The sequence below is a fragment of the Narcine bancroftii genome, chromosome 11 (assembly GCF_036971445.1).
Source record: "Narcine bancroftii isolate sNarBan1 chromosome 11, sNarBan1.hap1, whole genome shotgun sequence".
Lineage (NCBI taxonomy): Eukaryota > Metazoa > Chordata > Chondrichthyes > Torpediniformes > Narcinidae > Narcine > Narcine bancroftii.
This window is the reverse complement of record NC_091479.1, coordinates 63,393,469-63,417,433: the sequence shown is the minus strand read 5'-3', so window position 1 is coordinate 63,417,433 and position 23,965 is coordinate 63,393,469. Positions and strand designations below refer to the sequence as shown.

At 45.8% G+C, this 23,965-nt stretch overlaps 1 protein-coding gene across 5 annotated transcripts in view; it reads left to right on the top strand.

Moving 5' to 3' along the window:
- The window catches only part of dennd5b (DENN/MADD domain containing 5B), a 312,134-nt gene that overhangs the window by 259,516 nt on the left and 28,653 nt on the right, over positions 1 to 23,965 (top strand). For 4 of the 5 annotated variants that reach the window (XM_069903145.1, XM_069903143.1, XM_069903144.1 and 1 more), the window contains 3 exons: positions 3,321 to 3,447; positions 10,858 to 11,038; positions 14,594 to 17,276. In XM_069903145.1, coding sequence (XP_069759246.1) covers positions 3,321 to 3,447; positions 10,858 to 11,038; positions 14,594 to 14,777 — 492 coding nt within the window. In that variant the 3' untranslated portion in view covers positions 14,778 to 17,276. Of the gene's footprint in view, positions 1 to 3,320; positions 3,448 to 10,857; positions 11,039 to 14,593; positions 17,277 to 23,965 lie in introns of those variants that run through there. The other variant, XM_069903146.1, reaches the window with a different exon arrangement.

The window sequence follows — 23,965 nt, the reverse complement described above, 5'->3', positions numbered from 1 at the left end:
ATGTTGACCAAGGCCCTTTCTCTTTCTGTTGGAGTTGATGCACGAGGCAAGTCCGTGGAACAGAACATTTAGAGGTGCAGAGTTAGAAAGGGGTTTGACTCAAGGATAGGATCCTAAACCTGCGTCATGGGGTTCCAATGAAGCGTATGGGAGGCAGGACCTGGTACAGCAAAATTTACTGCAGTTGGAAGACAATGGTGGGCTCTGATGATGTAAGAATTTTTTTTAGCAGGTGGGTTGTGATGTAAAATGGGTTCTGTCTGCTGAAGAGGAAGGTTATGTTCATGTGTTGGTCAGTAGGACATTTCCATTAGCAGGAAGGGAAGGCCACACCTGAGGTTTGTCTTCCAATGGATCATGATCTTCTGAAATGGGGTGAAGTTGAGCGACACAGAGGCATAATGGTCACAGTTTGCAATTTGAAATTGCAGATAGAATTCCTGTGATCCCCAATGATGTGGGCGATTTTGGGTGCTGAATGGTCCCACAAGAAAGTGTGATGGAGGAACCCAGGGAGGTAGAGAGATAGGCAGCAATACCTTGATGAAAGGCTCAAGCCCGATGTCTGTTATGTATCTTTATCTTTGCTTTATAAAAGACACTGTTTGACCTGCTGAGTTTCTCCAGCGTCGTGTTTTTATGTCAATCACTGGCCTGCTGACTTTCATGTTTTACTTCAGACAGACAGGTAGAGCCCAGTTTAATATCCCCCCACCGCCCCCACACATCAGGAAACCAGAGCAGATGGAATAATCCTAGCTCTATTTTTGATTGGGTAGTTATAAAATCAGTATGCTGCTCAATCTCCTGAGTTTCTTTCTTGGGTTGAAATATTCTCAAGTGCAACATTTTGTAGATGTGGATAATCATTTTCCTATTCCAATTTCATCAGTCACCAATTCCTTCAAAGGATAGATCAGGTATAGAGCAGGTACAGCTGATGGAGGGGGAGAGGGTCTGCAGTCAGCTTTGATCAACTTTGTTTTCTTCTGAGGTTGTAGACCCTTTGGGTGTCGGAGGCAAAGCCAATCTTTCAGACATGATCCCTGATTCTGTCATTAACCGGCTCAGTGCTCCTGCAAGAAATCTCTGGAGCAACGGTTCCCAACCTTTTTTCACCAACAGACCACCTTGTGTGTTCCTAGACTCCTTATTGACCATCTGTAACAAACCCATGGTGAAGGTGAGGAGGAGCTTGATCTTCTTCCAAGACCCCTAAGGGGATTTTTGTTTTGTTTTGGTGGGAAACATTTTTAGAATTTGGTGTTTATTTTTAAATGTCAAATTGCCAACCTTTCTCCCCCCCATATCAGGAATATTTGTCTTCACCACGCACCGCCTTTAACGAACAAATGGAATCCATAGGCCACAAGTTGAAAAAGATTGATCAAGAGGGAAGGGGATGTCATATTCCCAGTAGTATAATATTCAGGCATTTTGTCCACCAAGTTCACAGAAAAGTAAAACTAATTGAAAATGTACTCTGCACACGAGCAGCATTGGGTGAAGGAGAGGAAACAGCTTCCAGAAATAGCAAGGATAGAATCGTCACCTTAAATGGGAATGGCAGGTGACACCATCAGGCTTTTGCACAGTCCATCCAGTCTGCCCTGCCATTCTACCATGGCTGATTTACTATCCTTTTCAACCCCATTCTTTTCCCTTCTCCTTGTAACCCTGGTTACATACTCAATCAAAAACCTGTTTTAAATATACCCAATGACTTTGGCCACACCACTGTCCATAGCAACAAGTTCCACAGTTTCACCACCTTCAAGATAAGGAAATTCCTCAAATCTGTTCTAAAGGGACATTTTTGTATTCTGAGGATGGTCCCTGACTCTCCTATTGCAGGAAACTTCCTCTCCATTTTCACTCTATCCAGTCCTTTCAGTATTATGTCAGTAAAATACCCCCTTTTTTAATGTGGTAAATTGAATCTGCAAGTTTGTAGATGACACTAAGATTGGAGGAGTTGTGGACAGCAAAGAATGTTTTCAAAGCTTGCAGAGGGATCTGGACCAACTGGAAAAGTGGGCTAAAAAATGGCAGATGGAGTTTAGTGCAGACAAGTGTGAGGTGTTGCATTTTGGAAGGACAAACCAAGGAAGGACATATATTGTAAATGGTAGGACACTGAGGAGTGCAGTAAAACAAGGGATCTGGGAATACAGATACATGATTCCCTAAAAGTGGCCTCACAGGTGGATAGGGTTATAAAGAAAGCACTTGGCATATTGGCCTTCATAAATCAAAATATTGAGTACAGGAGTTGAGATGTTATGGTGAAGTTGTGTGAGGTCAAATTTGGAGTACTGTGTGCAGTTTTGGTCATCTGACTTCAGGAAAGATAGCAAACAGATAGAACAAGTGCAGAAAAGATTTACTAGGATGTTGCGCAGGCTTCAGGAATTGAGTTACAGAGAAAAGTTAAACAGGACTTTATTCCCTGGAGGAGAGAAGCATGAGGGGAGATTTGAGAGAGGGATTTAAAATTATGAAGGGAATAAACAGAGTAAATGTAGACAGGCTTTTTACATTGAGGGAAGGTGAGATACAAATCAGAGGACATGAGTTAAGGGTGAAAGGGGAAAAGTTTAGGGGGAACTTTTTCATATAGAAAGTGGTGGGAGTGTGGAACGAGCTGCCAGCTGAAGTGGTGAATATAGGCTCAATTTTAACATTTAAGCAGAATTTGGACAGGTACATGACAGGAGAGGCATGGAGGACAATGGACTGGGGGGAGGTCAGTGGGACTAGGCAAAATAACTGGTTTTGCGCAGACTAGAAGGACCAAAGGGGCCTGTCTCTGCTTAGTGTTGTATGGATCTAACAGTGTCAGCGGATGGGGCCTTTCTTCACAAGACTGGGCAGCCACTGAATACAATCCCACCTTGGTCCAAGGGTTTGCTTTTACAGTTGTGAGACGACTGTGTGCATTGCTACCAAGGCCAAAATGTCCACCTCTCACTGCCCTTGTAAAGATGGTGACGGCTGCTGCCTCAAACAGCAGCTGCTTGTGTGGGGAGAGTGTAGCACTGGGCTGGGAGCCAGTTTTGCGTCGCAACGATATGGCACAACTGAGTAGCTTCTGGGAATTTGATCGTATTGCTCGTGTTTTGATGCCCTACATCAAAGCACATCAGTGAACCCAATTGATTTTGATGGTTTTATTGTTCTAAACTGTGGCATGCAATGTTAACATTTCTCCAGACTTCTTGTTTAGATCTCCAGAATATGAGTCCAGTAATTTAACCATTTTGTTGTCATTCGCATACCACACGAAAGGGGTTAATCCCTCACTGCTTGTGTTTCTACAGAGAGGGAGCCTGACTATCTTGCTGTGTGGGGAGTTTGGCCTGGTCTCTGCACTGGAACAAGTCTTTCACCACGGATTCAAGTCGGTTCGCCTCTTCCAGAAGAATGTCTTCATCTGGGACTTCCTAGGTGAGGATCCGATACTATATGGTCTTCCACTGCTCTACAGAGCTGCCCCGATGGCCCAGTGTATAAAGGCTTTGATGAGCCAGTAAGCAGTGACTGGTCTGCATTACAATAGCTAGTTCCAGACAAGGTTGAGCCAGGGATAATATTCGAGGCCTCTCCTGAACAAGAAGCATGAATGATGGCCATTTGGACAATGTGCCTTCGATCTAAGGATTGGCAGTGGGAGGATTGGGAAATAACTGGGGAAAGAACCCTGAACAAGTGCAAAAATGGAACTTGCTCTCCGGTCCTCCCTTTCTGGTCTCCGCTACATCGGTGAGACTCAACACTGACTGGAGGATCACTTTGTGGAACCCTTTGGCTCAGTCCTCCACAATAGCGCAGATCTCTTAAGTGGCTGCCCATTTCAATTCCTCAACCCATTCCCATGCTGACATGTCTGTCCGTGATCTCATGCGCTTCCAGACTGAGAGCACCCGTGAATTGAAGGAACAGCACCTCATCTTCCAACTGGGCATCCTCCAACTGGATGGTTTTAATATCCATACCTCGTCCCTTATCATATCCAATTGGCACCTTTTGTTGGTCTGGATTCCTCCCCCAGCCGGCATTGTCTGAGTTCTGCGATTTCCTGCTTCGAGCTCATTCTGCTTATTCCTTGAGGAAGGGCTCAGGCCCGAAACGTCGGCGATCCATCTTTGCCTTTTATGGATGCTGAAAAAACCGGCTGAGTTCCTCCAGCATTTTGGTGTGTTTTTACTTGGTCTCCAGTCAACCACCTCTTCTCCCTGGCTCATATCAATGCTCACAAGGAGCTTGCATAAGTGTAAAGCTGGGACAAAATGTTCTGCTAACGCCCTGTGGATGCTGCGTGACCTGCTGAGTTTTTCCAGCACATTTGTGTATTACACTTGACCCCAGCATCTGCAGATGTTCTTGTTTAACCCTTGCATTGCACCACACTCCATCACCAGCTGGAGGACCTTCCTATTCAAGTTGCTGTTCCGTTTGAGTGCCTCTCTTACATTTGCAACATGCCTACTAGAACTTGCAGGATCTTGGTTTCAGTTTGTGCTCCCAGCTTCAGTTTTCTTCCCACTCCCAAACGGTTTTGACTTTATTTGGGTTACTGCTGGACAAGCTCAGATTTATAGCAGAACAGAAGGAGTCCATGGAAGACACTCCTGGCACCAGAGCAACTGCATTAATCCCCTTCGCCCACTTATTTCCTGTCATCCATTCCATCTCCTTCCCTCACCAGCCACCTACACTCCAGGTGATGTGTGCTGTCAAAGTATTTCTACCACCAGGAATATTGTCTGAGCTACAGCACATAACTCCCACTGGCAAGCATTGGCTCTCCTAATCTGTTACTCCTCTGGCCTTCCCATCCCTTCCTCCATCTCTATTCCTCCCCCAACAATAGCATGTAGTCCCCAGGGCATTTCACGGTTTTGCTCCTCAGAATGATCTGTTAGCCAATTGTTTATTTTTAATAGTTAAATTGTTCTGCATTACACTTGCGGCAAACCCTCTGGGATCAGCTGAAGACTACCATACTGCAGTCCACTGAAGAGGTACTGGGCTTCCCCTCCAGGAAAAACAAGGACTGGTTCGACGAAAACAACCAGGAAATCCAGGAGCTGCTGGCAAAGAAGCGAGCTGCCCACCAGGCTCACTTTGCAAAGCCGTCCTGGCCAGAGAAGAAACAAGCCTTCCGTCGTGCATGCAGCCATCTTCAGCGCAAACTCCAGGAGATCCAAAATGAGTGGTGGACTAGCCTCGCCAAACGAACCCAGCTCAGCGCGGACATTGGCAACTTCAGGGGTTTTTATGAGGCTCTAAAGGCTGTGTACAGCCCCTCACCCCAAGTCCAAAGCCCGCTGCGAAGCTCAGATGGCAAAGTTCTCCTCAGCGACAAGATCTCCATCCTCAACCGATGGTCAGAACACTTCCAATCTCTTTTCAGTGCCAACCGCACAGTCCAAGAATCCGCCTTGCTCCAGCTCCCTCAACAGCCCCTAAGGCTAGAGCTGGATGAGGTCCTCACCCGGGAAGAGACATATAAAGCAATTGAACAACTGAAAAGTGGCAAAGCAGCAGATATGGATGGAATCCCCCCAGAGGTCTGGAAGGCTGGCGGCAAAACTCTGCATGCCAAACTGCATGAGTTTTTCAAGCTCTGCTGGGACCAAGGAAACCTTCATGATGCCATCATCAACACCCTTTACAAAAAAAAAGGCGAGAAATCAGACTGCTAACTACAGGGGAATCACGCTGCTCTCCATTGCAGGCAAAATCTTCGCTAGGATTCTCCTAAATAGAATAATACCTAGTGTCGCTGAGAATGTTCTCCCAGAATCACAGAGCGGCTTTCGCACAAACAGAGGAACTACTGACATGGTCTTTGCCCTCAGACAGCTCCAAGAAAAGTGCAGAGAACAAAACATTGTTGACCTTTGTTGACCTCACCAAAGCCTTCGACACCGTGAGCAGGAAAGGGCTTTGGCAAATACTAGAGTGCCTCGGATGCCCCCCAAAGTTCCTCAACATGGTTATCCAACTGCAAGAAAACCAACAAGGTCGGGTCAGATACAGCAATGAGCTCTCTGAACCCTTCTCCATTAACAATGGCGTGAAGCAAGGCTGCGTTCTTGCACAACCCTCTTTTCAATCTTCTTCAGCATGATGCTGAAACAAGCCATGAAAGACCTCAACAATGAAGACGCTGTTTACATCCGATACCGCATGGATGGCAGTCTCTTCAATCTGAGGCGCCTGCAAGCACTCACACCAAGACACAACTTGTCCGCGAACTACTCTTTGCAGACGATGCCGCTTTAGTTGCCCATTCTGAGCCAGCTCTTCAGCGCTTGACATCCTGTTTTGCGGAAACTGCCAAAATGTTTGGCCTGGAAGTCAGCCTGAAGAAAACTGAGGTCCTCCATCAGCCAGCTCCCCACCATGACTACCAGCCCCCCCACATCTCCATCGGGCACACAAAACTCAAAACAGTCAACCAGTTTACCTATCTCGGCTGCACCATTTCATCAGATGCAAGGATCAATAACGAGATAGACAACAAACTCGCCAAGGAAAATAGCGCCTTTGGAAGACTACACAAAAGAGTCTGGAAAAACAACCAACTGAAAAACCTCACAAAGATTAGCGTATACAGAGCCGTTGTCATACCCACACTCCTGTTCGGCTCCGAATCATGGGTCCTTTACTGGCATCACCTACGGCTCCTAGAACGCTTCCACCAGCGTTGTCTCCGTTCCATTCTCAACATTCATTGGAGCGACTTCATCCCTAACATCGAAGTACTCGAGATGGCAGAGGCCGACAGCATCGAATCCACGCTGCTGAAGATCCAACTGCGCTGGGTAGGTCACGTCTCCAGAATGGAGGACAATCGCCTTCCCAAGATCGTGTTATATGGCGAGCTCTCCACTGTCCACCATGACAGAGGTGCACCAAAGAAGAGGTACAAGGACTGCCTAAAGAAATCTCTTGGTGCCTGCCTCATTAACCACTGCCAGTGGGCTGATATCGCCTCAAACCGTGCATCTTGGTGCCTCACAGTTCGGCGGGCAGCAACCTCCTTTGAAGAAGACCGCAGAGCCCACCTCACTGACAAAAGACAAAGGAGGAAAAACCCAACACCCAACCCCAACCAACCAATTTTCCCTTGCAACCGCCTGTCCAACATCAGACTTGTCAGCCACAAACGAGCCTGCAGCTGACGCGGACGTTACCCCTCCATAAATCTTCGTCCGCGAAGCCAAGCCAAAGATTACTCTGAATCAAACTAATGAAGAAAATATTGTAATGAATAGTTCGTTTATCAAAAATGCAGTGATGGAGTTCATTTTGTGAGCAGTCCTGTGGACATCTCATAGAACAAGTAAGAGTACAAACATGCAGAGTTACAGAGAGAGATCCGTTAGACAGAGCAAAGGCAGCACAATTTTACTATTTTAGGATTCAGTCAGGAGTCTGGTAACAGCAATAAAGAAACTGCCGTTGAATCTCGTGGTGTGTGATCCCACCCTCCTAAATCATCTTCTTTACAGGAGGGGGTGGGTGAAGATAGTGTGGCCAGAATAGGATGACGGTTTCAATCTATTGGCTACCTTTGCACGCCGGTTGGTGGGAGTTGGAGAGGGAAGGAGGCCGTATGTGATGGCCTGAGACACATTCACCACCCTCTGCAACTGCCTGTGGTCTTGGGCAGAGCAGTTCCTGTCCCATACAATGATGCACCCTGGTAGGATGTTATCAATGGTGAATCCCATGAAGCATTTTATTATTAGGATCAGCTTTAAAAAATGTTTTGAAAATATATGGGAAAATGTACACCAAACTGTACACCAAATTCAATTTCAATTTCCCCAAGTCAGGTCTTGGGGGTTGTGTGTTCTGTATCATACCACCATGAAAGCTGATTTGTTGTGCCATTTGGCTCCTGGGGCTGCAGCTGAACATGTGACTGGCTCCCGTCCAACCAATAAAAACAATCCTCCTTCCCATATTCTTCACGCAGAATAGGAAGGGCCCAGCATTGTGTAAATGGCAGCACAGCCCCATCTTGTGGAGTAAAGGTGAATATCCTTGAAACCTAAATGTGAAAAAGATTTATTCTCAACCTCTCTCTCCATAAGACCTTTCTCGAGGAAACAAAAACACTCAGATAAATTGGCGTGTTAAATTTCTATGTCAGCATGTTGTGTAATTCACAGCTCAGCCTCGGGTTGGGACTGTCTGCAAGGGAGTTACTTTGAACAGAGAATCCAGGTGTAAAATTTGTATTTCAGATGATAAATTAAAACTGAGTAACCTCCCACTGTCATTCAACACAGGAAGGCAAAGAGCAGGGCCTTGGGGTGCCTTTTAATCACTGCAAGCCTTTAACTGCTTTGGTCAGTTCTTTCAGGTGCCTTGCTGTTCGGCATGGGCGATCATGTCTCTCAATCCATCGCATCTCTGACCCTCCAAATGGTCGTTGGAAGTTTCAAATGAATTAATCTGAAGAACAATACATAGAAAGAACTAGCATTGCAATATTTGGATCTGGTGGAGTTACAATACTCAGAGTACTGGACTGTTAATGTTGGATAACAAATTTTTTCAAAAGGATTGCTCCAACTTCAATCTGAGCACAAAGATAATTTCAGATTTGCTGCATCATGTAGGAAGTTGAAACATTAAATTAACTTATTGAATTTACCATGTTTATCGCATAATGATGCAGACACATTGTGTTCGTTCAACTAACCGCTGATTTTCATTTGTACTCACCATCCAATACCTCTCAAGTCAATGTCCCAACAACAGTCGGCCAGCAGTGATGGGGATTCGATACTTTTCCATGGTCGTGATGTCCTGGTGAAACCTTTCACCATGTTCGTCACTGACTGCACCAAGATCAGCCGGGAAGACGTCCAAGTGTGAATCCAGAAAATGTTGCATTTCATAGTTTTGGCATCTTCAAGCGCATATAAAATATGACAGGAAATAACAACTTTTTATATCTAAAAAAATGGTTCATGATAGGAAAAGTTTTAAGGTGATTTTCGTGATCAGCAGCCCAAAATCCTTAAAATACACTCAAAAGTGTTCAGGAAGCGAAAATCTTTGTTGTCCAGTGTAATCGAGGCACAAGTTCAAATCCCACCCCATATACAAGGTATCCTAAATGATGAGGGGTGTAGATAGAGTAAATGCAAGCAGGCTTTTATTCATTGAGGTGAGGTAAGACAATGCATGGGTTAAAGGTGAAATGTTTAAAGGGAACCTTGAGGGGATCTTCTTCACACAGAATGTGGTGAGAGCATGAAACAAGCTGCCAGCTAAAGTGAATGCAGACTCAATTTTGACTTTAAAAAAAAAATTTGGTTAAGTACGTGGATGGGGAGGGATATGGTCCAGTTGCAGGTCAGTGGAACGAGGCAGAATTATAGTTCGGCACAGACTAGAAGGGCTGAAGAACCTGTTTCTATGCTGTAGTGTTCTCTGTTTTGTTGCTGTTTTAAACTACGGCTCACACGAATGAACACTGCTCCATTGGAGTCTGAACAGAGCCAGTCAGCGGGCTAATTATTTCCCGTGGGAGGGACACAACTGAAACCATTCTTGACCACAATCCAGGCACCGCAAACACAGGAGGACATCCCTCCCAACAAGTCACATTCACAGTCTCTCTCACAGAAAAGACACACAGCCCCAACAATTCGTATTCACTCATACAGGATGCCCAAGTTTCAATTTGGTGTCATGTACACAAGACACAGAAAAATCTTTCTTTTCCAAGCAATCTGGATCCATTATTAAGCTAAGAAAGGGAAGCAAAGAGAGTCCCTTCAGATGCCCCGTAACCTCTGTAGCTGCACAGCCCATTGTTCTGCAGTCATCTTGTCCAGGCCTTATATCCACGTCACACCTCCTCAACCCTGTTTCTGTATCTCCGATGTATCAGCAAACTAGCAGCGCCCAAGGTCTTTGGGGAAGCCGGCTCACCAACACATCTGCACAGATCCTGAACCTGATTCATGGTTCCAGGAAGCTGGTCACACAGCATGCACACACACACACCCACCCACCCACCCACATACACACACACACACACACACACACCCACCCACCCACCCACCCACATACACACACACCATCCTTCATATGCACCTCACCCCAAATATCCACAGCCACCCACCCACACACACACACACACACACACACCATCCTTCATATGCACCTCACCCCAAATATCCACACACACACCATCCTTCATATGCACCTCACCCCAAATATCCACACCCACCCACACACACACACACCATCCTTCATATGCACCTCACCCCAAATATCCACACACACACCATCCTTCATATGCACCTCACCCCAAATATCCACACACACACACAAACACACACACACCCACCCACACACCCACTCACACACACACCCACACACACACCATACTTCATATGCACCTCACCCCAAATATCCACACACACACCCACACACACACCATACTTCATATGCACCTCACCCCAAATATCCACACACACACACACACACCCACACCCCCCCGCCCACGCACATGTATACTCCATGCCCACACGGCACCCACACATACACAGGTGTCGATGCCTCTGGCCCACCCCTACATCATTGATGGCCTCACTCTCAGCAACTCTTACCTCGCTTTCCCCAGTCTTGCTTTCACACTTGGGAGGAGCGAGGGAGGGCTGAGTCCCTGGGTATCCCACACTAGCATTCTGGTAGAGGAGAGAACTCGGCTCTTGCTCAGTGCCAGCCCAGTCCCTGGTCTTCGGTCTCCAGTCCCCAAGCACAGTGAACCCAAAGTGCAGCCCTTGAGCTAATATCTTCTTATCTCTTCAAATGCAGAGAAGGCAGTCACGTACTTTGAAACGGCAGATGAGGAAGAGGTTCAGGTCAACTTGCTGGAGGGGAAGAGGTGCACAGAGTCCTCCAAATCGCTGTGTCAGTATGTGAACGCCATCAACAGTGCACCCAGGAATATTGGGAAAGATGGGAAGCTCCAGCTGCTCGTGTGTCTCGGAGCGAGGTATGGACAACAGCCCCACAACACAACATCTTGTTGGGCCCCAACTTGAAGCAGAGGGACCCTGAACCAGACACCCCCTTCCCCTTCTTCTGTTCCTTCTGCATCAGATTGGTGGGCCTTACTCTGTCTTGTCCCCTTCGCCATGTCTTCCATTGTTCTATTTAAACCCCTCTGATTACCCCTCTGCCTTTCTGAACTTAACTTCTGGCCTGCCTAAATCGTACAAGATTTGGACAGATATATGGATAGGATGGGTTTAGAGTCGTGGTTTTCAAATTGCCCTCTAAACTCACATTCCACCTTAAGCAATCCCTATGCCGTAGGTGCTCTGTGATTAGTAAGGGATTGCTTAAGGTGGTATGTGAGTGGAAAGAAAATGTTTGAAAACCACAGTTTTAATCGTCCCTAATTGACTCGTTATGTGCACGGCTTCATAACTCCAAAGGAAATGGGCCAATGACCATTTTTCTCAAGCAAAATATTTCAGGAACAATTAGGTCTAGACTAGTGATTCTCAACCTTCCCTTCCCACTCACATCCCTCCTTAAGCAATCCCTTACTAATCACAGAGCACCAGATGGCAGAGATTACTTAAAGTGGAATGTGAGTTTAGGGGGGCAGTTTGAAAATCACCGGTTTAGAGGATACCGGCCAAATGCAGGCCAGTGTGATGAATGTGGGTGGGACACTTAAGTCAGCATGGTCCGGTTGGGCTGAAGGGCCTGCTACCATGACTCCTATTTGCATCTCAACACTCCTCATCAGACACTCCCCTCTCTGTCTGCTTCCTCCGCATCCATTTCACCCCGGCCCTGACACCTCCAACCCTCTTGATCTCCTTCTTCCCTCCATATCTCCCATCTCTCCATGTCACGCCCTCTCCTCATCTCCCCCTCCATCTATCCCCCTCCTTTTCCCTCTCTGCCTTTTCCTTGCTCATTTCTCCCCTTCCTCCCTCCCACTCATGGAGCTTTGTGCACAATTGCATGAACAGCCAAGAAAATAGACAAACAAGAAAGAGGTGCCGTGTCCCCATTTTCTTGCTGATCTTCCTCTTCTGTGCACAAATATTGGTGACTCCCACGATCTACTTGGGTAAGCAGTCCCATCACTCTTCACTGTGGAGCTGAGCTCTAGCTTCCTATTAATCAGGGTCTAATGTCTTTCGAAGTTACGGAGAGAAATACAGAGCAAGTGGCAGAGAATGTATCAGTCTCGGAGATTCCATCAGACATAGCCTGTGTCAGCTCTTTGAAAGGTCTTTATAATTCGTCCCACTCAAACATCATCATGTGGGGCAGTCAGTGAGTAATGGTGGGCGTACCTACCCAGTACCTGCAGAGAGAGAGAGAGAGAGAGAGGTGCAGCAATGGAACTGGACATGGGAAATATTCAGTTCAACCTTGAAAACCTTGTAGAAACTCGTCGGCCTTTCTTTGAGGTATTTCTCAGAGAGCAAAAAGAAAGATAACAGTTCCACGGAACATAATATTGCTGTTTTAACACAGGAGTGCCTCCCAGGGAAGGAGCACAAAAGTTTGCAGATACAGTGATTGAAGTAACAACAAAATGCTGGAGAATTTCAACAAATTAAACTGTACTTTATATAGCAAAGATAAAAATACATAACCAGTGGCTTCAGACTTGAGCCTTTCATCAAGGTTTGAGCAAAATATAGGCAGGTGCCTGAATAAACTTCTTATCCTCCGTTATCCACCTATTACCTTCACCTGTGAGCCAGTCCCTCCCTTATCCACCTGTTATCTCTTGCCCCTGGGTTGTTCAATCTCTTGACACATCCATCCCCCAGCCAGAAGGTCAAAAAGCCCTTTGTTTCTTTCTTAACAACAGACCAAACCAGTCCACCGTGACCGCCACCCTCCTCCACCTGGCAGAACTTGTTTTCCGCCTCAATACCTTCTCCTTTGACTCATTCCACTTTCTCCAAGTCACAGGAATAGCCATGGGTACCCGCATTGCTCCCAGCTATGCCTGGCTTTTTGCTGGCTTTGTGGAACATTCCAAAGCAAGGCTTCTCAACCCTTTCTCTTTCTCTGCTACAAGGACAACTACATCAGTGCTGCCACGTGCAACCATGATTAGCTTGTCAACTTCATGCACTTTACGACTAATTTTTACCCCAACCTCAAATTCACTTGGTCTGTCTCTGACAATACTCTCCCCTTTCTTGATCTCTCTGTCTCTATCTCGGGAGACAAACTTTCTACAAATTCCCACAACCACCTTGATGACACTTCTTCACACCCTTTCTCCTGTAAGGATTATATTTTCTCTCAATTCCTCCCAAGACGTTCCCATCCCATGTTCGCATCTGTTCCCAAGATGAGGTCTTCCAGATGTCTCCCTTCTCCAAAGAAATGTGGCTTCCTCTCTACCACCATTAACCCACCCACATCTCCATTTTTCACGCATGTCCTGACCACCCCCCCACCAACCCCGGCTCTTAGACGCAACAAAAACAGGATCCCCCTTGTCCTCGTCTCCCATCCCAACAGTTTCCACATCCAACATATTATCCTCTGCAATTTCCATCACCTATAACATGATCCTACCATCAGACACAGCTTCCCCTCTCCTCCCCTCACTGCCTTCCATGACTCCCTCGTCCACTCCTCCCATCCCACTAATCGCACCTTCCCCAGTGCCATACGTGCCCATGCCAGCCCTTCCAAGGGAAGCAGCGTTTCACTTATGAATCTGCAGGAGTCATCTGCTGCATCCAGTGCTCCTGTTGGTGGCCTCTTCTACATCAGAGAGACTGGACGCAGACTAGAGGTCACTTCACTGAGCACCTTCCCTCTGTCCGCATCAGTGACAGGGATCTCCCAGTGGCCAACTATTTCAGTTCTGTGTCCCTCTATCCTGTCGACATGTCTGTCCATGACCACATGCTCTGCCAAACCAAGGCCACCCATAAATTGGAGGAGCAACACCTAATATTCTGTCTGGCCACTCTCAAACCAGATGGCATTAACATCTAGACCACTCCCCGTTCTCCCTCTCTTCCCCATCCCTCTGTCTCTTTTCCTCCAGCTTCTCCATCCTCTTCTCTCTCCATTCACAGGGTCCCCCTCCCCCTGATTTCTGTTGTGCCTGCCCTCCCTTATCCACCTTACCCCTGTACCTTGATGAATGGTTCAAGCTAGGAACATTGGTGATGTATCTTTATCTTTGCTATATATCTGTGCTTTTGCTGCCTCATGGGGCCATTTGTTTGATGAAAATAGGTAAGAAAGCAAAGGAGGAGATATTGGGATCGATGATCAAAAGCTTCAAGGGAGGAAGATTAATGAAATGGGAGGGATACAGGGGAGGATTTTGTGTGGCGAAGATAAGATTTGGCGCCCAAGAGAAGGGGGGAGCTGGGTGATTGCAGGGAGGAGGTTACAGACACAGGGAGAGACAACTTCGTAGAGAATTAGGTCTACTTCCAAGAACCACACGCTGCAGTCGCAAGAGTTAGAAAGGGAAGGTGCATAGTACTATCGGTTTGGACTCTGAGCTTTGCTCAGGTTCTCATTCTGTCCAATGCAGGGATCACTTGCTGCCCCGGTGGATCCCGCTACTGGCCGAGTGCCCAGTGATCTCCAGGATGTACGAGGACAGCGCCTTGCTCCGCGACCATGCCTCCGTCAACTCGCTCATCCGTGTCCTCCAGACCCTGCACGAGTTCAACATCACACTGGAGACCTCGCTGGTCAAGGGCATTGATGTGTAGCACCCACCTTTTACCAAAGGCAGGAAGCCTTCCCCACCCCCTCTGGCACGTTGCGTGGGGAGGGACCTCCCATCCACGTTGCCATGGCTACCAATCAGGTGACACTGCGTTGAGATGGACAGCAAGCGAATGGCCTAAAAGTCATGTCAGCTAACCCTGGCAGAAGAAAATAGTATTGATAATGTTATAAAGCAGTGAAATAGATAATGAAGAGTATTTTTGCTTGTTGGATGTGTGTAAATAAATTGTACCGAAAAGTGATTACACTGTCAGCTGTTCACCAGAATCTACTGGTTCTAAAATAGTGTTGATCTCCCCTCCTCTTATTTGTACCCTCTTGTGTAAATATTCTGGGTTTTTTTGTGTGGCTAAATTGAAGTATACCTCTTGGTCCTCTTTGGGGCTGTGAAGTGGGGTGAGGGTGGGAGTTTTGCACTTTGCTTCCCTTTTTGTTTTGGATTCCAAAAGAATGAGGGTGAATGTTCGTGGTTCCCTGTGGTTTTCGTTCCCTCCCGGTTCCTCCCTCACGCTCACTGCCAAAATGTGTGCCCACCGATTAAATCACCACTGATAGTTCTGTCTTGGTCACTGTGCTGCTCAAGAGATGTCAGGCTGGAGGGGGTGCAAAGGAGATGACTGTGGACATTGCCAGGACTCATGGGTCTGAGCTATGGGGAGAGGATGAGCATGTCGATTGGGTGAACACATTTTTTTTTTGCACACAGTAGGGGAATCAGTAAACAGAGAACATGAGTTTAAGGTGAGGGAGGGAGTTTAACAGGAAGCTGAGGGGCAACATTTTTACACAGAGGGTGGTGGGTGCATTGAAAGGGCAGCCAGAGCTTTGAGGCAAATGCCATTGCAACGTTTGAGGAAAAATGTTAGATGGATCCATGGAAAGGATGGGTTTAGAGGGATATGGGCCAAATGCTGGCAGGTGGGACATTTTGGTTGGCATGGACAAGTTGGGCCACAGGGCCTGTTTCCACACTCTGTGGCTTCAAGTACTGTAAATGAGTGTCAACCTACAGTCACGTTGGAAGACTGCAAGGGTAATTGATGAAACAGCAAAGGGATGTCAGAGTATAAGTGGCCCTCTCAACACACCAAATTGGGGGAAAAAATCCATTTGGATTACTTACTGATTGAAACAATGGTCTGTTTGGATTTGAAAGGATGTCTCCCTCCAATGGACAGGAAGGGAAGTGCGATGTCCAGTTCTTGTCAGAGTGGAGCATTCCTTCTGGAAGGCCTCCGGGGTGGGAGAATCATTGATCTCCCCTCCTGCTGCCTGCTTTGGCTGAACAGTCCAATGACACTCCCTGTTCAGAGTAACTGGTTGAAGCACGTTGAAGAGCAGAGCATAAGATAACTAGGGTAGAAAGTGGGAATAGAGGGCTTGCGGGTGGGAGTAGACACAATCATTTTTTTAAAGAAATAATTTTTAAAGGAATCTATCAAATGCTGGAAATATGAAGTTAAACACAAAATTCTGGCTCGACAGAGCCATTAAGGAGCAAATAAACCTGGTTAACTTTGCAATCACTGTGGTTTAATTATAACAAAGGGCCTTGAACTCCAAGGTTAATCTGCCTCATGGTTCCAGAGGCTGAGTATTTCCAGCCTGTTTCAATTGTTGCAAGGAGTTTTTTTTAAGGAGATAACAGAATGCTACGGCAATGAAGAATTCCAAACTTTTCAAGATAAAATCCTCTTGGTTTTTTTTTCCCCCTGTAAAGTCTTGAATACAAGGCTATTCGGGGGTGTAGTTCGTTACATCAATTGTCCCAAGAATCTTCCGTTGGCTTCAGTCCCACTGCTCAGTTTGAACATTCAGTACATGTCGTTGTTGGGGAGGAACTCAGCAAGGCAACCAAGGAGAACAATCCATTCAGGCCTGTCTTCACGACTGATTTTCTTTTTGTTTGGGTTCTTTTGCTTCTGGATGTCGTTAAAATGTGGAGAGGGCCGAACCGCAGATTCAAAGGATAGTCAGCACTTACAAATGCGCCAACCTGCTGTCTTTTCCTGGAGTAGGAGTACGGATCTGACCTTTGAAAATTCCTCTGTGAATCCCCTTACCAGAATTACATCAGCCATGTACTGAGACAACCTGTCCCTCACTTGCCCTCAAAAGTGTCTTGCAGGGACCTGACAGAAAAACATAATGGCCAGTCAAATACTCTGATTCGCCTCATCTGTTGCCAATGCCCTCAGATCGTGCAAGAATCTCCAGGAATGAAAAATTAGCTCCCTCCTCTCCTCTTTATCCCAGCTATTGCTATTGGGTGACATGTGGAGAGAAAAAAGAAAATTGTGGATGAACCAAATGGTCTATAAGTTTCACTTTGGTTTCATTTAATCTGCAGGACGAGCCAGGCTGAGCAAAGGTGGGAGCAGACAGGAGATCAAATTCCAGGAAAAATCGGAGTTGACAATCCTGTGAAAGTGCTCATGTACCCAGACTAATTCCAGCTTTCGTTCACAGTGTCCCATGATTACAGAGTTTAAATCTCACCTTCAAAGGCTAGGCTTTGCCCCTGACCAAGGAACGAGGGTGCCTCCAGACATTGGCATTTCAGAAACAAATGGAATAATTGAAGGTAATTTTTCAGAATATCTGAAAACAATTATGTACTGTCCAATCAATAGATGTTAAATGTTTGGGAAGAATCTTTATTAGAGGAACCACCTCAGTTGTGGAAATCCTGTAGCAACAAATCTCTCTCTGCAAACCCTACAAGAATCTTCCTGAGCGGTAAACATTTATCTTTCAAGCACCAAGTCTGGTGAACTTTATACATGGGTGTTGGAGGGTTATGGGCGGAGAGTGGGAGGGTTGAGCTAGTGGAGTTGTTCTAGTGAACCGGTGTGGACTCGAAAGGCCGATGTGGCCTGTTTCCATATCGTTAACGGTTATATGGTTATTACAATCAGGACTAATGACAAAATGATGCATCCCCCACTCAACTCAACTCTGTGCACTAGAACGTGTGGGATTTGATGTTCATTCTGAAACAAGCCTTAATGACCACCAGAATCTACTGGTTCTAAAATGATGTTGATCTCCCCTCCTCTTATTTGTACCCTCTTGTGTAAATATTCTGGGTTTTTTTGTGTGGCTAAATTGAAGTATACCTCTTGGTCCTCTTTGGGGCTGTGAAGTGGGGTGAGGGTGGGAGTTTTGCACTTTGCTTCCCTTTTTGTTTTTGATTCCAAAAGAATGAGGGTGAATGTTTGTGGTTCCCTGTGGTTTTTGTCAGATAAAGATTCTTCCCAAACATTTAACATCTATTGATTGGACAGTACATAATTGTTTTCAGATATTCTGAAAAATTACCTTCAATTATTCCATTTGTTTCTGAAATGCCAATGTCTGGAGGCACCCTCGTTCCTTGGTCAGGGGCAAAGCCTAGCCTTTGAAGGTGAGATTTAAACTCTGTAATCATGGGACACTGTGAACAAAAGCTGGAATTAGTCTGGGTACATGAGCACTTTCACAGAATGCAGAACCTTCATTCTACCTGAGTTTTAACCATCACCCCTCAGTCCTTTTGTTTTTGGAGCTGTTCAGTCTCTCGTGCAGTGTGTTACACTTCAGATCTGCTCCCGAGTTTGTCCCCAAGTTGAGGACTGATTTTTTTTTCCAATCGTACACTAGAGAACCACTGATTCTGTGTGTACACCTAATGAAGCTTCTTAACTACTGTACACTGTAAAATAGTGCATTATTATTTAAAAAATCTGATTTATGTTATCAGTAGAAAATGTGAATTGCTGACTTTGTACATGTGTCCAATAACTAATGCATTGGTAATAAAAAAAAGGGAAGCTGAGATATCATGTATTTGTTGGATTATAAATTGGTTGTCGTCCCATCCCCAAAAGGTGATGTCCCACTGAGCCTGCTCCGCAATCACTGTGGTTGGATGTCCGTGATTCATCGTATCCCACCCAATCTTCCCCACAGCTGTGAAAAGCAAATCAGAAAATCCAAGGGGGAAAAAATTATATTTGAGGCAATGTACCTCCTGTCGTTTGAGCGAACCCACTGAAATGGACAGAAAGAAGCCACCCATGAAATGTCTATCCAAGAAGAAGGAATAACTCGTAACCAAAGAAGGAACCAACAATCAATCTGCTGGAGGTGCTCAGGAGGTCGGGCTACATCAGTTGGAAAACCTTTCAAGTAGGAACCCTTCATCAGGACATCTGTTCATCCAGTAAATTGTCTGTTGCTCCAGATTCCTGACAAGCTTGATCAGAAAATTGGTTAATTTAAACAAAGTTGGATTTCAACCACATTGAATCACCCTGAATTTTCTGACCCATCCTAACCTGGCTGATTCCTGGGGACTTTGAACTGGCGTGAGCTATAAATCTATGCAAACCTGAACTCTCCAGTCAAACTGTTTACGACCACATTGGTAGAAGTGACCAGCACACAATCCTTGTGGAGACAAAGTCTCATTTTGACATCAAGGATACCCTCCAACATGCTATGATGTGCAACTTTCATACTAATTGATCATACACCTCAATAGGGATCTGGCACACCAAAATTGGGCATCCAGGATATGATAGAGCAGTAAACCTGTACCCATCCTAATTTATAACCACAAGGCCTGGCACATCCTTCCCTCCATCCACTGACAGTATGAGTGAACCATTGCCAGCCCAGAGTCCTATCACCTTTGATGGACTGGCCACTTGTTCATGTGCCTAACCTCAGACTACTGGAACAGATAATCTTAGCAGTCAAATGACAAAACACTATCAGGAAGGCAGAGGAAACGCTCAAAAAGGGTTCCCAAATTTCCTCCAAATTAGCACAACATCTTGTCTAACTTGTGGAAATGACTGTTCCACGAGCACTTTGAATGGAAGTCGGGGACAGAGATAGCTTGTCCTGCCATCGTGGAAAGAACAAAGGTAAAAATGCTAAGTCTCAGGTTTGGTTTCCAGCTCACAGGTGTCAGATAATCAGGGTGGGGAAGGCTGGAAGGTGGGGGAGATCCGAACTTTGGATCTGGGTACGCAGGGAAGAGGTTATTGGGTTGAATGTACTCGGCTGCTCGGAAGTGTCGAGGGTCAGACTGACGTGTGGTGTGGAAAGTGAAGGATGGCAGGAGAAGGTTGGAGAAGCCAGGCCAAATGATAGTCTGAGGTGAAGATGATAAACCTAGAGCATGCAATGGCCCAGTGGAGGAAGCTGGCATTGTGTTTAAGGGTCCAAACACTCAAAACAAGATGCTCAACTCATTTGTTAGGGAGTTGGGCACAGGAAGCTTGCACTGAAAAGAATGAAAGGGTTTAGGAGAGATAATTAGCACTAGAAAAATAAAGTTTTTATACAGGACCAGACAAATAAAGGAATGCCAGAAAGTCCAAGATAGATTTGCAGAGTGAGTGTGTAACTACCTAAATGTTTTAACAAAGGTTAGTGAGCTGCAAAGGTGGATAACCACATGGGATATTTTTCATCCCTGCCAGAGGAGATGCCTCCTGTCACAGAGTCAAACACACAACAGGCCATTTGGGCCATCCCCTCCATGATGAACTCTTCCTATCCCTATATCTGTCCAAATGTATTTTGAATGTCAAAATTGTGCTAATTTCTACAGTTTCCTCTGGCAGCCTGTTCCAGAAACAGACCACCCTCTGAGTGAAAAAACTGTCCCTTACATCCTTCTTAAATCTCTCCCTACTCAACTTAAACCTATGCCACCTATTTCTAGAAATGTCTCCTCAGGGGAGTGGAGTTGGGGGGAGGGGAAAAGATTGTGGGCATTCATTTTAACCATGCCCCTATGACTTGAAAAAGATCACCCCATATGTCCTATGCTTCTGGGAATAAAGACCCAGCCTTTCTAACTTCTCTCTGTATCTCAACCCCCTCTAGCTCTGGTAACATCCTCGTGAATTTTCTCTGAACCTCTTCCAATTTGCTGGTGTCCTTACTCCAGCTGTGTGAACCAGAACTGCTCACAGTACTCCAAGTGTTCTTACCAAAGCTTTACATAGCTGAATCATGAGGTCCAAATGTAGTATTCATTACCCTACACAAGGAAGGCAAGTGTGCTAAACACCTTCTTTGCCACCTTGTCTACCTGAGTTTCCACTTTCAGGGAACTATGTCCTTGTATCCCTAGATCTCTCTGTCCTGCCAATACTCTCCAGGTCCCTACCATCAACAGTGCAAGTTTGGCCTGGGTTCGACCTCCCGATGTACAACATCTCACACTTGTCAGAGTTAAATTCCAGATGCTATTCCTTGGACCACCTTCCCAACCGATCTCGATCCTGTTGTGAACTTTGGGATCCTTCCTCACCATTCAGTACACCACAAATTTTGGTGTCATCCACCAACATTAATGATATTGTCATACAAATTGTTAATATTGATGATAAACAACAGTAGACCCAGCACTGACCCCTGTGGCACACCACTGGTCACAGCCTCTGATCAGAAAAAAAAATCCCTTGACTCCTTCCACAAAGCAAATTTTGAATCCAATTGTCCCTTAGTTCCCAAATGATCTAACATTCCAGCCTAACCTGCCACATTGGACCTTGTCAAAAGCTTTGCAAAAGTCTATGTAAAAATACAATTCCTATTGCCCTGTCCTCATCAATTCTCTTTGTCACCTCTTCAAAAAACACTTGTCAGGTTATTGAGACACAATCTCCCGCAAACAAAGCTATGCTGACAACAGCCCCTGATTACCCAAATGCTGGAAGATTCTGTCCCTTAAATTCCCTTCCAGCAATATTCCAATCATTGCCCTGTAATTGTCTGGCTAGTCTTTATGCCCCTGTTAAATAACAACACATTAGACATCCTTCAACCTGACAGCATTTCACAGTAAGTCAAAATATCTCTGCAAGGGCCTTGACAATTTCTTCAGCTCGCCATCTGGTTTGTCTATATTTTTCCTGATTTTAATCAACTGAGCTTTTGTAAGGCCCCCCCACCCCTACCCCACGGCCCCCACCATTCATTGAATAGAATATTGTTCCATGTAATAGCCTTTGGGCGTGATGCCCTCACATATTCTAAATTTGTCTGTCGGGTATGTGCTGGGAATTCACCAGTTGGTGTTTGGTTGTGGAATCGGACATTTTGGCGACCAGAGTTTGATGCTGGCTGTTACATTTGGCGACTGACATGGCATGTAATTCATTATAACTTTCATAAATATAATAAACATTAATCATTGATTAAAATTGTTTCTTGTCGCTAACAGATAGGCTACCACAATTTATTCACTTATTAAACTTAATATGAAGTGAGGAGCGGCGCTTTTGGCTGTCGTGCGGGACCCTGCACTCGGGACAGCGGCTGTTGCTCTATCACATCAAGCTGACCGACAGGGCACTACAGGTGCTGGAGGATTGCCAGTGATGATTGAGTCAATGAGACCGGGGGACGGTGGAGCGGGGTGGAACTGGGTGAAGGGGGCTGGGGGCAGGTGGAGGGGTCCAGGAGCAGAGGGTGATCAGGGATCATGAGGCGATCGGTGTCCGGCATCGGTACAAACTGCCTCTACTATCTCGAAAAGCCTCAGCAAGAGGTTCCCTCTCACCTTCCGCCACCTGCGCTTACCGCCAAGCCACGTGATAGACTGACAGCTGTTGTCCTGAGTGCAGGGTCCCACATGACAGCCCGAAGCACTGCTCCTTGATCCATAATAAATAGAAGTGAATAAATTGTTGTTGCCTAACTGTGAGTGCCAAAATGTCCAGCGTCAAACTTCATTAAAATCAAACAAAACTTTACCTAACAGAAGCCGCTTGCTAACCCTAAATAATTTGAAAAGTCTTATAGCTACAAAAGGATAAATAAAATCAGTTCTAATAAAAGTCTTGATACAAAATAACACAGGAGAACGGAGAGTTTTTTTTAAAAAAGTGAACCTCAGCTCCACTGAAATATAGTAATAGTTAAGTCTTTACCTCCTGTGGACGCTATATGACCTGCTGAATTTCTCCAGCATTTCCATGTTTCTACTTTGCAAACGAAGCGCAGTCCTTCTCCCCCTCTGGTTGCTCAGCGCACAGGTGCGAGGGAGCATGATTGACAGTTTTTATTGCCGAATCCGACGGGGAGATCGGGTCACGTGGTGGTGATTGGACCGGAGGCGGGTCCAAGAGAGTGACAGGTTTCCGAGGTCGAGCATTGGTGGAAGATGGGGAGCAGGGATGAGTGGGTGGGCGCTGTGCGTGATGATGTCATCATGAGAGATCACGTGGTTTAGTTGCAGTTCGTGTATTTTTAAGGCAGCCCAGATGGAACAGTTTCTGCACCACTTTGCATTGTGGGTAAAAGGTTGTGATGGTTGTGACGGGCCCCTAGGCTTCAGCCTAATGGTTAATCTGCAACTGAATCACTTCAATCGGCACTCCTCACATATGGAGCAACATGATGGAATTTGGGTTGCATAGTGTTGGATACCACTGGGTTTCCCCAGTTATGTTGAATCAGAGGCTTCCCAAAACCTGGTATCGAGGGTCAATTTTGTTGGTGGAATTTTTGTTATTGAAACAGTCACACAACACCATTTGTGGGCCAATGTGTGTTTGGTGGAATCCTTAAAGCACAGTGGATTGGAGAGATCGATTATTGTACATGGCAGGTCCAGGTGGCCAGGACTGAGTGAGCTTCTTGCAAAATATTTAGAATGGAGGAGGGAATTTAAGAAATTAAGAGAGCAGTAAAGGGATCATGAAATATCTTTGGCAAGTAGGTTTAAGAAGAATCCCAAAAGATTCTCTATCAGGGACAAGAGGGCGGGCAGGGAAAGAGTGGGTTCCCTGAGAGACCAAAGGGACGATCAATGAATGTAGAGAAGTGATGTGGGTGGGGCTCTGTATTTTCCAGGAAGGAGGATGTGGAAGACAATTAGTTCAAGGAGGAGTATGTGGATAATCAAAGCAGGTCAGCATGAAGGAGGTGTTTGATGTCATAGAATACATAATGGTTGATAAATCTCCAGAACCTGATGAGATCTGTTCCAGATTGTTCTGGAAACAAGAAAGGAAACTGCTGGGGCCCTGAAGAAGATGCTTGAATCTTCATTAACTACTGGTGAGGTACCAGAACACAGATAATGCTGTTCCTTATTTAAAAAGGGAGAAGCTAGATCATGTCAGGCCAGTGAACTTCACATCAGGTGCAGAAAGGTTAT